We start from the raw sequence: 14,559 nt of genomic DNA on the forward strand, positions 1-14,559 counted from the left end.
GGTGTAAGTTACCGTCTGTCCTTGTGTAGCTGGATGAGGGAACGCCTCTTGAACCCGAGGGCTCCTTCGTGGACTACCAGACCAGTATGGTGAAACACTCCAAGGCTATTGCCGTCACTGCTCAGGAAATGGTAATAATCACCCCCATTGCATCACTGCATCATTGTTGATGAATATTTCGTAATGTGTATTTTTGTGACTCAGATGACCAAATCGGTGACGTGTCCAGACGAGCTGGGGGGTCTGGCCTCTCAGGTGACCGTGGACTTCAGCCAGCTGGCCGTACAGGGACGAATGGCCGCATACACGGCCGAGCCAGAAGAGGTACGAGTCACAAAGTAGAACCCAACACACAAGAATACCACAAGTGCTGCATGAATTTCAAAGATTTCTGTGTTTTTGTGTCGTCTCCAGATTGGTTTCCAGATTAAAACCAGAGTTCAGGACCTGGGACACGGATGCATCTTCTTGGTCCAGAAGGCCGGAGCACTGCAGATTACTCCTACTGACAGCTTCACCAAACGAGAGCTTATCGACTGTGCTCGTACCGTCACAGAGAAGGTATCCATTATGATCATCACATCGCTCTACAGCAAGGGTCTCAAACTCAATTTACTTGGGGGCCACTGGAGCTCGGGTCTGGGTGAGACTGGGCCACATCAGGTTTTCAAAAAAAAAACAAAAAAAAACACATTTATTAAAAACAAAAAATTTTAAAAAACTTCGCCTTGGTTCCAATTTTCTACAAGAAAAGCTCTGATAAAACATTCCTCATGTTCTCAAATATCTTACTTTTTATTTTTCTACACAAAATAAGATGAAAAATAAATAAACAAATCAAGAATAAAGAAAATCAATCAATCAGTAATAAAAAAAATAAATATTATAATAATAATAATAAAACGGCAAATAATAAAAACCTAAGAAACCACATATAGTTGGTGGGTAGACCAATTATTTTTTTCAGATTAAAATGAACAAAGCATTATTAGAGCCCTGTAGACATGACAAAACACGACTATAGTCACATTTATACTCTTTTTATTTACAACATATTGCGCAACTGCAGGGTCTTGAGACACATGCTAACTCGCAAACTAGAGAGCTAGCGACCTAAACGGTAGCCTTCAAGTTATTTCCTTTAAACTTAAATAGCCAAAAACTTACCACTTCCACACGGATAGGGAGGATAACTATTAACAGTTATTTAACCTTTAACATGAACATTAATCAAACGTAGTAATTTTTTCTGGGTACATGATACCATACAGCATCCATATCAAACTTGCGCGGGCCGCACCAACATTAAACTTTCATATCAAGGTGGCCCGTAGGACACTAGTTTGAGACCCCTGCTCTACAGTATCTTTACTGTTAATGCCTCATGTGCGCCGTGATTAGAAAATATGCAAAACACATGAATCAGTCTAAGAAGATTACAAGTCATCTTTGATTACTGTGTTTTTATTTTTGTGCATGTGCTAAAAGTACATTTTGTAGGAAATCCTACAAAATACTGTAAAAAAAAACATATTTTTGTTGTTAATAACAATGCAAACTATGGTCTGTAGTTGCAAAATGATACCTGTCATCCTCCCAGCATAATTACAGCCTATCATCATGCATGTTCTCAGGTGTCCTTGGTGCTGTCAGCCCTCCAGGCAGGCAACAAGGGCACGCAGGCCTGCATCACAGCGGCCAGCGCCGTGTCGGGCATCATCGCAGATCTGGACACCACAATTATGTTCGCCTCCGCCGGCACGCTCAACGCAGAGAATGACGAGTCCTTTGCCGACCACAGGTGGGAGTAGGAAGTGTTTGATTGGTCTCAAAGCATGACGAGTGTAAAATTTGTCCTGTGGTTTTCTTTCATCAGAAAGTGACAAAATGACTTAGTGGAAGGCAAATAAGAGGGGAGGTAACGTTTCAGGCCTGGAAAGATGAAGTGTTGTTTCTTCCAGGCTTCTCTGTCTCTCAAACTTAAAATTACATAAAACTCTAGTTTGTTGCAATGACCAAAATATCATCCATTAATAATATTTTTTATGAAACATGAAAACCTAACACAGGCTGCATGGTGGTGCAGTGTTTAGCGCGCAGGCCTCACAGCTAGGAGACCCTAGTTCAATTCCACTCATGGCCATCTCTTTGTGTGGGGTTTTCTCCGGGTACTCCGGTTTCCTCCCACATTCCAAAAACATGCTAGGTTAATTGGCGACTCCAAATTGTCCGTAGGTATGAATGTGAGTGTGAATGGTTGTTTGTCTATATGTGCCCTGTGATTGGCTGGCGACCAGTCCAGGGTGTACCCCGCCTCTCGCCCGAAGACAGCTGTGATAGGCTAAAATTTTACTTTATTTTTGTTTTATTGTACAGTGGTTGAATTCTCTTTTGCTCGTGTATGATTGAAAAGGGCTGCACGGCGGACAGGTGGTTAGCGCGCAGACCTCACAGCTAGGAGACCCGAGTTCAATTCCACCATTTCTGTGTGGAGTTTGCATGTTCTCCCCGTCCAAGCGTGGGTTTTCTCCGGGTACTCCGGTTTCCTCCCACATTCCAAAAACATGCTAGGTTAATTGGCGACTCCAAATTGTCCATAGGTATGAATGTGAGTGTGAATGGTTGTTTGTCTATATGTGCCCTGTGATTGGCTAGTGACCAGTCCAGGGTATACCCCGCCTCTCGACCGAAGACAGCTGGGATAGGCTCCAGCACACCCCACGACCCTCGTGAGGATAACGCTACTTGCCATTCAGAGACATCTTGAAGTAACCTATTTTCTTGGGAAACTTCAGACTGTCCAGTCTCTACTTTCGGATTGGATTCGGGATCCGAGCAGACATTTTGAAAAGATAAATCGCTTATGTTCGTTATCGTTTATTATCAACTCCTATAAAGTTGGGTTCGGCAGCTATTCAGAAGTCCTCGTGAGCATGAGTGTGACGAATGGAGGCGAGCTGTGTGTGGAATAAATTAGTGAAGCCATGAAATTCAAACCACAGAGTGGCAGGGGAAGATGTTTCTTTAAAAGCAAATAATAATTGGTGTAGTTACTCCATGAATATACGAGTAATGTTGTGCCAGTTCATGATTTATTTAAATAATTCTTTCCTCTTTTATATTCTTTTCCTTGACCAAGAGTCTCTTTCTTTCAGAGAAAACATTTTAAAGACAGCCAAGGCTCTGGTGGAGGACACAAAGATGTTGGTGTCTGGAGCCGCTTCCGGCCAGGACAAATTGGCTCAGGCGGCTCAGTCTTCTGCCAAAACCATCACCCAGCTCACTGATGTGGTCAAACTGGGAGCCGCCAGCATCGGCTCTGATGATCCAGAGACACAGGTCGGTCGGTTTAATGGTACTTTTGGCTCAGGCAGTCTTAGTCTAATACTATTTCCTTTATTCACTGATTTCCGCTTAAGATTTATTCTAAAGAAGGACAATGAGCCGCTTCTTAAATCTCCCATAATGCCTCATAATCTCATAACCTGCTTGGTCTGGGGCTGTAGGTGGTTCTGATAAATGCTATCAAAGATGTTGCCAAGGCGTTGGCAGAGCTCATTAGTGCCACAAAGTGTGCCGCCGGCAAAGCAGCAGACGACCCGTCCATGTATCAGCTGAAGAGCGCCGCCAAGGTGAGCGAACGAGTATGTCTGAAACACAAGAATCAATATACTCCATTGGGTATTTTATACATACACTCATGGGACACTTCATTTAGTACACCTGCATAGTAGGAAGACCTCCAGAAAATATCATTCATTACTATCTTTGTCAACCGAAATAGTGCATTATTATATCCAACTACTGTCTGGTGGGACTTAAATTATCAATATATTATATTTAATGTGCATGGATCTCTGTGTGGAGTTTGCATGTTTTCTCCGGGTACTCCGGTTTCCTCCCACATTCCAAAAACATGCTAGGTTAATTGGCGACTCCAAATTGTCCATAGGTATGAATGTGAGTGTGAATGGTTGTTTGTTTATATGTGCCCTGTGATTGGCTGGCAACCAGTCCAGGGTGTACCCCACCTCTCGCCCAAAGACAGCTGGGATAGGCTTCAGCACCCCTTGCGACCCTCGTGAGGAAAAGCGGTAGAAAATGAATGAATGAATAGTGTGCATGGATTCTGTAAGAAAAACTGCAGTAAACAATACCATTTCCATTCAATGGGTCTTTTGCACCCCCTGTTGTTCATTATGTGGTACTACAGCTTTATTTCCAGCATAATATTAAACAATTACTCTAATTAATGACAGTGACAGGTTCAATATGTGACCCAGCTATCGCTCTATCAATAATCCAATTATTGAGTAGGATGTCATTATATTTTTTGACTATTTGTAGTAGTTTCAGTTATTATATTATTATATTTTTATATTATTATATTAAATATCATTAATAGTAGTGCACAATGTGTGGCATTTTCCTAATGCTTTTTCTTCCAGGTCATGGTGACCAACGTGACGTCCCTGCTAAAAACAGTCAAGGCCGTAGAGGACGAGGCCACACGAGGCACCAGAGCGCTGGAGGCCACCATTGAGTGCATCAAACAGGAAATGGCGGTGAGGGTCGCTGAATGATACACTCATGCATCATCAGCTCAAGCGGCTGTGATGCTCATTTCCAGTGCTTCTTTTATGTCCTTATTGGCTTAGAAATGAAGTGACCTAGCCGAGCTTTCTAGATGACCTGTAGGAACTCCTTTATTATTGGCTTTCTTTGTCGCCCGTCAGTTATTCCAGTCCAGGGACCCTCCTAGCAAAACAACCACACCTGAAGAATTCATCCGCATAACCAAGGGTATCACCATGGCGACGGCTAAAGCAGTGGCTGCTGGGAATTCGGCCCGACAGGAGGACATCATCCATACGGCCAACCTGAGTCGTAAGGCCATTTCGGACATGCTCGCCAGCTGCAAGGTTCGTCCATCATGTTGTGAAAACACGTGTTCGCCTTTACTGAGTCGACTGTCTCGTCATGTAGCAAGCGGCGTATCACCCCGATGTCAACGAGGAGGTGAAGAACAGGGCGCTGAGATTTGGATCAGAGTGTACGACTGGATATATTGATCTACTGGAGCAAGTACTCTTGGTGGGTTATCTTCTCGAAGGGAACGGCCTTTTTAACGAGTTTATACACTCAAATGTTGGCGTATTTCTGCGTAGGTGTTGCAGAGGCCCACTCCTGAGCAGAAGCAGCAGCTGGCAGTGTGTTCAAAACGAGTGGCCGGAGCCGTCACTGAACTCATCCAGTCTGCTGAAGCCATGAAAGGTGAAAACTCATACAGAATATCGTCATGGAGATGTATTTTTCCTGTCTACTCTCACACGCATGCAGAGAATTTTAAGATAATGGTGATCAATGAAAGCATTCAGAAGACCCATTGAAAAATGCTGTGAATGATATGTAGTATCTACACTGACACTGGTCACAAGGTGTCTGGTATGCTGCTGTAGTTAGGTGAGACACACAAACACCAGACTTGATCGCCGGAATAACAGTCTTTTATTGCAGGTTTGAGTTATCTCACTACAGGCACAATAATTCTGAATAAAAACACAGGCTACAGTTAAGGCCATCACCAAGATAAAACTCAATTCTGAACCCTCAGTGTCGCTTTCTATTCACCCCTGCTCAGTTCCTTTAAGGGACACATTTATAGTAACACAAACAAGCAAAGTCATATTTATGTTTTAATTGGCTTATTTACTTTTATTATATTTGATAATATGAGTGCAAATGTTAATATAGGGGTGTTACTTCATGTTGAGAGGGCTCTAATAATGTTAAAAATGTATTAAAAATATTATAAACAGGTTTTCTGCACGGTGTACGAATGGTTAGCATGCAGGCCTCACAGCTAGGAGACCCGAGTTCAATTCCACCCTCAGCCATCTCTGTGTGGAGTTTGCATGTTCTCCCCGTGCATGCGTGGGTTTTCTCCGGGTACTCCGGTTTCCTCCCACATTCCAAAAACATGCTAGGTTAATTGGCGACTCCAAATTGTCCATAGGTATGAATGTGAGTGTGAATGGTTGTTTGTCTATATGTGCCCTGTGATTGGCTGGCGACCAGTCCAGGGTGTACCCTACCTCTCGCACGAAGACAGCTGGGATAGGCTCCAGCACCCCCCGTGACCCTCGTGAGGATAAGCGGTAGAAAATGAATGAATGAATGAATGATAACATGAGTGCACAGGTTAATGTAGGGGTGTTATTTCATGTTGAGAGGGCTCTAATAATGTTAAAATATGTTTGTTCCAGCAACAAACATATTCAATTCATAAATAAGGAATCCTACTCGCGATGGGGTCTGGGACCAATTAACCGTGATAAACAAGGTACTACTGTACTAACGTACAACTTAGTAAGATTCTCTACAAACACTCAAGTATCCTTCTTTGTCCTTCTGACATGCTTTTAAGGTTTGTACTAAAACTCCCAACTAAACTGACAAAATTTGAGTAATACTATTAAAGTGGCACTAATGAGGTACATAAACTACAGTACCTTGTAGTTGTTTAAACATAGTAAGAGTGCTTCTTTTCCAAGCCTTTTCTAACACTCCTGTGTCTTCCTCCTTCCTTCGCCACAGATGGAGGTAAGTTAGCGTGGTCACTTTTCCGTACTATGACTGATACCACCAGCTGTGAGATGCTCCACACTTTGTTGTCATGTTTTGGCCGCTAACAGCTATTCATTTCATCCCATCTGGAGTGGGCTCTCTTTGTTTGCGTTCCTCTTTGTTTTGGGCGCCCACATCATCACATCATGTTTGTTTCTGCAGTCACGCATGGGACGGGTGGATGTTTAGTTGCTGTGAGGCATGATTAAACACTTCCGTAACCTTTACTTAGTGTCCCGGTCTTATGACACCCCTTCTCCAGGTTCTGAGTGGGTGGACCCAGAGGACCCCACTGTGATCGCTGAGACGGAGTTGCTGGGGGCGGCGGCGTCCATTGAGGCGGCAGCTAAGAAGCTGGAGCAGCTCAAACCTCGAGCCAAGCCAAAGGTGAGAGACTAGATGTTTAAAGCAGTATTAATAATAATGATAATGAATTAAATATGAAATATTATACATATATATGCATATTATTATAAATATAAAATATAATAAATAAAAATAAATACAATAATATAAATATATATAATACTAAAATATTATAAATATATTTCTAATGTGTGTGTTTTAGTCTAACTATTGTGTTTATTATTGTATTTTCTAGGGATATATTAGTAATATAATATTATTAGGAATTAATATACAGTATTAATTACTATTAAATACTTTTTTTAAAACATCTAAATTGGATAAGAGCTTTCCATAACAAATAAAAAAAAAATAATAATAATTTAAATTATATACCAACATTCAATACCATAAAATGGGGTTATAAGGGATGGTGGGGTAATAAGGGACAATTTTCGGGAATTTTTTAAAATGTAATTCTGCCTTTTCATGCTTTGGGTTGTTTTTTTTTCAAAGAAGCATATATTCTTGAACAAATCGTTCAAAAACATTTTCCAGAAAATTGTCCCTTAATACCCCGCCGTTTTATGGTACATAAAATAACTCAATTATATCAAAATGATATAAAATGGATATCAATATCAACATTATCAAAGCTGTAATTTAGTTAAACACAAGTCTCTGGTCTAAGAATAAATAATAATGAGTAATCCTCATAAAGTCCTATTTAGACAAATAAAGAAAATAAAAATAACACAAAAGATGGAGGCTATAAAAATCATCAACTTGTGTTTACTTGAAGGGTATACTGTATTTACGTATATAGACAGTTTTATAGGAATGTTACAGCAATGTGTGTGTTTTGTCTCTTGTGTTGTCTCCTCCCTCTAAAATTATGAGCATTCACTCCCCCCACGCCCTTTTTTTTACCCAAATAATAAGTGATGCTCGTCCATGAACATGTCTTTAATATCTCACAACAAGATTGAAACCACCCCCATATTTGGCCATGTTCCCTTCTGCCATGTTTTCCCTGCTCCTCCTCCCATCATCCTTCAATCTGTGCTAAATCTGGCTAAATCCTGCTGTAGTTTATTCTTATGTACTATAGCTCCTTATAAATCCCAGACCCAAGCACCCACCTCCACCCCCCATCCCTTGCCTTGCCTGCCCCTGCCCCAGGAGGCCTCCTCTGCAGGGCTCTGTCTGATATGTTTGATATATTAGGTTGTTATTCAGTCCCAACTATATATCAAACATATTCCTACAGTGTCCCGCTCTGTCTACAGACTTGTGTGTGTGTGTTTGTTTGTGAGTGACAGAGCAAAAGATGCATTTCAGTTACATTGGTGTTTTGTTTTGCTGCAAGCATAGACCTCCTTAAACACCAAACCATTCAAAATGGGCTTTGCAATACTTCTCATAGGCAATGTTGTATTGTTCATATTTATATTGTTGCTGCAGCTGAACTACCCAGCATGCCAACCAACAAACTAGATGCCCGTTCTTAACCTTTTGGACGTTGGGGCCCAATTTTTTCAGTGCAGAGTGGCCTGTGGCCCATCAAATATTAACACTGTATAGATTTTAATTGATCTTATTGTTTTCAATAATAAATCAAATCTACTCACAGTTTAATAAGCTAACAAGCGAAAATCTGAATAAAGTTTAGTGAATAATGACATAAAGATTTGTATTAAGTTTATCTTAACTTTTGCTAATAATTCATGGAACAAATGAAGCAAGAAAAAAATTAAAGTCAGGCTTATTAATAAAAATGTATCAATCAATAAAAAACGGTAGTAATAAAAAAACTTGATGAAGTCAGGATTGTACTTACCTAAAAATGTAGTCTTGATCCTATTAATTTGTTTTCAATAATAAATCAAATCTACTCACGGTTTAACAAGCTAACAAGCAAAAACCTGAATAAAGTTAAGTGAATAAATGACATGATAAAAGATTTTTATTAAGTTTATCTTAACTTTTGCTAATAATTGGTGGAACAAATGAAGCAAGAAAAAAATGTAAAGTCAGGCTTATTAATAAAAATTTATCAATCAATAAAAAACGGTAGTAATAAAAAAACTTGATGAAGTCAGGATTGTACTTACCTAAAAATGTAGTCTTTTAGGGGGGACTGGCACCATTTTTGTTTCAATTTTTTCGTTGTAAAACATCTCCATTGCTAGGTGTAGTTGTGTCGTCTTCTGATCTTATGTGAGCTTGTTAAACAACTGACTGACACATTACCGCCACCATCTGGTCGGAAGCTGCACTGTAACTGAGCTTCTCATGGATAACACACAGTAGCATAGCGGCTACTGGTCTACGTTTTTTTGCGGCCCTGTAGGTGGCGCTAGAGGCCCAAGTTTATGGTTAAGAATCACTGTGTTAGACAAAAAACATAAACTTTATGTGAACACACACCGTCACATGGATAAAAGTAGGCAAAAAAAAATCTGAATCAAATTAAAATGATATATGTACATGAGTGATAACAGTGGACATGTTGTCTTTCACCCTCAGCTGGCGGATGAGACGTTAAACTTTGAGGAGCAGATCCTGGAGGCGGCCAAGTCCATCGCTGCCGCCACCAGCGCCTTAGTCAAGTCCGCCTCCGCCGCCCAAAGAGAGCTGGTGGCTCAGGGCAAAGTGGGATCCATCCCGGCCAATGCCGTAGACGACGGACAGTGGTCTCAAGGTCTCATCTCGGCTGTGAGTACATTTCATCAGAGCGATATCATCAATGAATGAATGAAACTGCAGTGATCCAGTACTCAGATGCTACAAAATCCTGTGTGATCCAACACAAAACATTCTCCTTTGGTCTCTTTAGGCACGCATGGTGGCGGCGGCCACTAGCAATCTGTGTGAGGCTGCTAACGCATCCGTGCAAGGCCACGCCAGCGAGGAAAAACTCATCTCTTCGGCCAAGCAGGTAGCGGCCTCCACTGCACAGCTGCTGGTGGCCTGCAAGGTGAAGGCTGACCAAGACTCTGAGGCTATGAGGAGACTGCAGGTATGGACTTCTGGCAGATAATACCACTAACCTGCAGGGGGCACTGTAGGGCTTAAAGTTAAAAACATATCAAAAACACGATCGGTCTGAACCAAAAACTACAATATCATTGTGAATATGACCCCCCCCCCCCCACACACACACACACTTACTTAAAGGTACCAAATACCACCCAGACGTGCATCCAATAATACTACACAAGTTCCAATCCTTACTTTTATCCTTTTAAAGCCAATATGAACGTTACACTGTCAACAAGCCTTAACGTTAGCGAGCTAATGCTAACAGAGCCAAAAGAACGCCCAACCGCAGAAGTAAATAGCAACTAAATGCAGCGCAAAACAGAATAAACTCCGCTATTACTGATAGTTGAAAACATAGCATATGAAACCCAGTCGAGGTGAAAGGTAGTATGTTTACGAAGCAAAATACAGTTGCAAATAAGTTCAGCCTCTTCCGCCGCAGCGACTTGTGATGGGCGGGCAGACTGCTTTGTCTCCACCCCCAACCGCTGAACACCAGTCACTGATTGGCTGATCCGGACAGCCAATCCGGTCTCACGAAGAAACGCAGCTTTCTGATATGTTTTAATTGTTCCCGAATACAAACATTTTAAATGTATCTGTTCGAACTTATTATTCGTAAAAAAGTCATTATTCTTGCCGTTCCGAATACCGTATTTGGGTTCAGCTCCACCCCTGTAGCATACACTAGCTTCTTGGAGCACAGCACACAAAAACATACACCTTTCGCCGAGTTGTCTTGAACGCAGCATTTTAAGCCCTGGCACTGCTTTGTTCTCGTTTGTAAACCAATCAAGTGCAGCAATTCATAACAACCTGTTATTAATGAAAGTGAATGGAGTCACATGAAGTCATGCAAAATGTTGACTATTGTGGTTTTCTCTAATGGTCAGATTGCTGGCAACGCAGTGAAAAAGGCGTCCGACAACCTGGTGAGAGCTGCTCAAAAGGCAGCGTTTGACAAAGCAGATGAAGACAACGTGGTGGTCAAGACCAAGTTTGTGGGCGGCATCGCACAGGTAAACGACACCTTTATTTGCTTTAATAAAATAAGCTATGGATTGATTGGTTAGTGTTCTAGTTCTATGTACCATGTTAACTCATTCAATACCAAAAAAAACTCCTTTTCCATCCAGATCATCGCGGCCCAGGAGGAGATGCTGAGGAAGGAGAGGGAACTGGAGGAAGCCAGGAAGAAGCTGGCTCAGATCCGCCAGCAGCAGTACAAGTTCCTGCCCAGTGAGCTGCGTGAGGACAACAACTAAAGAAGGACAATCACCTCATCCTTGAAATGGATGTCTTTTATGTCTCAGCTGCTGTGTCACTGACCCATTTTGGAACCAATCAGTCTCACATGACGAGGAGGTCTTAAACGGTGACTTTTGGAGGGGAAAAAACAACATGAAGCACGTGACCCACTTGGGTCAACGTCAACTTAAAACCTGTTTACCTATCTGGGAGCGTACGTATATTGTACAGTACATAGAAGACGCTCCCATATTGTTTGAATGTGTTGCAACACCGTTCATGAAAATTCACACAGAAGATGGTTGAACATATTTGTTGGACCAGGCTGTAAATGTGAATCATGGACTTTATCTTGGGACTTACCGTGATGTATTAGGAGATCCGCATGTCTTTGTCCTTGAATTATTGAGTGTGCCGTGCCGATACATTTCTGCACAGGTGACTTCTTACTCACCGTGGAAGGAATATTTATTATTATTTTAAGGATATATTTCGCAGATGTGATTACAGAAGGAAGGAAAATCTAACTGCCAGGCTCTCTGTTAGGGATGGAATTTGATGCAATAACAAGGATGGTGCTGTAGAGGGCGGTGTTGGTGTCCTAATGTAATAATAATAATAATAATAATAATAATAAACAATGCAAGCTTTGTTTATTTTTGTTGCTGCCATCAAATCAAATTGGCTGCTAAATAGAAATACCCCGAGTTCTATATATCGATCTTTATTTTTAACACAACGGTGCGGCTTTATGAATACATTACCTGCACAAGAGGAGCCGTTTGTTTACCAAATGTGATTGTATCTGCCTTACTTTAACAGCCTGTGTTACATTATTACTGTACCTGTAAAGTGTATGGTAAAGTTTGTGCATGGGTAAAGATGCATCGTAACATAGAATAGAGACATCCACGTAACTTTAAAATGAGCATTTAACGATTGCAAGGTTTTGTATTGTGTGTGTGTGTGTGTGTGTGTGTGTGTGTGTGTGTGTGTGCTCATCCGTCTGATGTGTAGTGTTATTATTATTAGTGCCTTAGTCCGTAGCCTAGCCAGTGTCTACATGGATGCGTAGGAGTGACAGCTCCACATCAACTTAATCCACAAACACGTTTAAGGAATCTCATTTGTTGTTGTTGTCGTTGGGTGTTGACGTCCTACAAGTGCTCTAGTTAACTGCAATTTCATGTTCCATCTCATTTTAGGGATGAGAGCACTGGTTCGGAACATTTTTATGACACTTCTCATTCAATCGGACACAGTTAAAGTCTTTTTTGGGGGCGTGAGAGTTTAAGTTCACTGCATTTTCATGAGGTTTCTTGCTCATTCAGGGCATGAGAGCAGTGGGTTAATTCATTTATTATGACATATAAGGTCTACATGATACATGATATCGCTGTTTGTCTCATGAGGTGCTTTAGGTGAGTGATAGTACTCTTTCATCATCTCAGTACCAGTATGAGACTTCTCATTCATTCTGACACAATTAAGGCCTTTTAGGGGTATGATAGTGTTTGTTTGCTGAATTTTCATGAGGTTCACGTTCACTCTGATGCTTTTAAGGCCTGGTAGGAGTGGTAATACTACATTTTCATCATGCTTATTCATTTAAGGTGGTTTCGGGTATGAGAGTACCGGTTCACTGGATTTAAACAATGTTTGTGAGATCCTCATAGTGAGTGATAGTCGTCTGTTATGACATGTTTAAAGCCTTTATGAGGCATGAGAATAGTGGTTGGCTGCACCCATTCATTCTGACACACGTAAGGCCTTTGTAAGGATTAGAAAAGTAGAACGCTACATTTTCATAATGTTTCATTCAACCTTGGATTTTCTTTTAGGGTATGAGAGTGCTGGTTCACTGCAGTTTCTCGTCAATGAAAGGCATTTCTAATGGATAACACGACCAGTTCTGTGCATTTTCATGAGATTTTTCATTTATTCTGACACATTTGACGCGTTTGGGGGAAAAACAGTGGTCTCTGGTGTGCACCATGAAACTACAACAAATTGAGTACCGTATTTTCCGGACTATAAGTCGCACTTTTTTTTTCATAGGTTGGCTGTTCCTGCCATTTATACTCCAGAGCGACTTATAAATGAAAAAAACTGGACACATTTTCTGTTTATGATTATTTTTCATGTAGCTGTGTTAGCATACCTTACACCTATTCAGCCTGTTCTCTATTCTTTTATTGTTAGAATTTGCCTTTCAAGATGACGTAATGTCTGTTTTGGTCAAGTAGTTTGGAATATAAATTACCCACAAAAAATGCGACTTATACTCCATGTATGTTTTTTCCTACCTAATTAATAATAATAATACATTTTAGTTATATAGCGCTTTTCAAAATACTCAGACACTTTACAGAAGAATGGAGTTGAATAAAAGCAAGTAAACAGAGTAGAAGACACACCAAAATACAACATTAATTTGTTAATACACAGTTAAAACCTGAGAAAAAGCAAAAAAGGGGCACAGCAGTCAGATATAAATAGTTAAACATTAAAAACAGATTTAAAAAGAGGTGGGTTTTTAGTTGTTTTTTGAAACTGGGAAGGTCAAAGTGACTATGCATTTTTGGTCTTGTGTGACTTATACTCCGGAGCGACTTATAGTCCAGAAAATACGGTATTTGTGTCCATCAGCTTCCTTTTTCTCATCCTCTGATCCCTTCCCGCCCTTTAAGAAACTTAGAAACGTGAATGTGACATGACCATTTCTGTCCCTGTTAAGCTGTTGTGACACAAATGGAAGTGTTCTGTACACTAAGCGGATAGTCAAAGATTAGTGATAGCGTATATAAGATATTTATCCGGCCACGATAAAACTATTTTTTGTATTTACTGGAAATAAAGCATTTCATTGTGTCTCCATTTGTGTGTTGTAGTATGATTTTCAAAAAGTCCTTTATATGGAATTGATGCCATGAATGAGGTTTGTATGAGGTATGTCTCTGTTGCTGTGCTGTAAAAGCAACGAGATGACATTACTGAGTCCGCACGAAAAACCGCAGCTATAGCCAGGCTTTGAACCGAGAGCCATGCTAAATTTGTCCCCCACTAAAACTTGAGGAGGCAACGCCAATTACAACGGCACCGGGCAGCTGCTCTGTACTGCTTTTAGATGTCGGAATCCCTTTAAACACTTATTCTCATATGGTTACTTGTCAGTGCTTCAAACAAATACAATAAACGTTGACTCTTCACGTTCTCATCCAGGAGAACATCATGGACTTATGTGGTCACCTCATCTAAGGAGAACAACTAATGATCCATGCTATCATAAACATA

At 40.8% G+C, this 14,559-nt stretch overlaps 1 protein-coding gene across 2 annotated transcripts in view; it reads left to right on the forward strand.

Annotated features, from left to right (window-relative positions):
- Nucleotides 1-14,140, forward strand: part of tln2a (talin 2a) — an 81,931-nt gene extending 67,791 nt beyond the window's left edge. For both annotated transcript variants that reach the window (XM_058088979.1, XM_058088980.1), the window contains exons 44-58: nucleotides 30-131; nucleotides 205-324; nucleotides 415-561; nucleotides 1,635-1,801; nucleotides 3,156-3,339; nucleotides 3,507-3,632; nucleotides 4,449-4,565; nucleotides 4,737-4,922; nucleotides 4,987-5,094; nucleotides 5,169-5,274; nucleotides 6,890-7,014; nucleotides 9,502-9,690; nucleotides 9,812-9,994; nucleotides 10,911-11,036; nucleotides 11,154-14,140. In XM_058088979.1, the coding sequence (XP_057944962.1) occupies nucleotides 30-131; nucleotides 205-324; nucleotides 415-561; nucleotides 1,635-1,801; nucleotides 3,156-3,339; nucleotides 3,507-3,632; nucleotides 4,449-4,565; nucleotides 4,737-4,922; nucleotides 4,987-5,094; nucleotides 5,169-5,274; nucleotides 6,890-7,014; nucleotides 9,502-9,690; nucleotides 9,812-9,994; nucleotides 10,911-11,036; nucleotides 11,154-11,282 (2,115 nt within the window). In that variant the 3' untranslated portion in view covers nucleotides 11,283-14,140. The remainder of the gene's footprint in view (nucleotides 1-29; nucleotides 132-204; nucleotides 325-414; nucleotides 562-1,634; nucleotides 1,802-3,155; nucleotides 3,340-3,506; nucleotides 3,633-4,448; nucleotides 4,566-4,736; nucleotides 4,923-4,986; nucleotides 5,095-5,168; nucleotides 5,275-6,889; nucleotides 7,015-9,501; nucleotides 9,691-9,811; nucleotides 9,995-10,910; nucleotides 11,037-11,153) is intronic.
- The last annotated feature ends 419 nt before the right edge of the window (nucleotides 14,141-14,559 follow it).

The sequence above is a fragment of the Doryrhamphus excisus genome, chromosome 12 (assembly GCF_030265055.1).
Source record: "Doryrhamphus excisus isolate RoL2022-K1 chromosome 12, RoL_Dexc_1.0, whole genome shotgun sequence".
NCBI classification, from domain to species: domain Eukaryota; kingdom Metazoa; phylum Chordata; class Actinopteri; order Syngnathiformes; family Syngnathidae; genus Doryrhamphus; species Doryrhamphus excisus.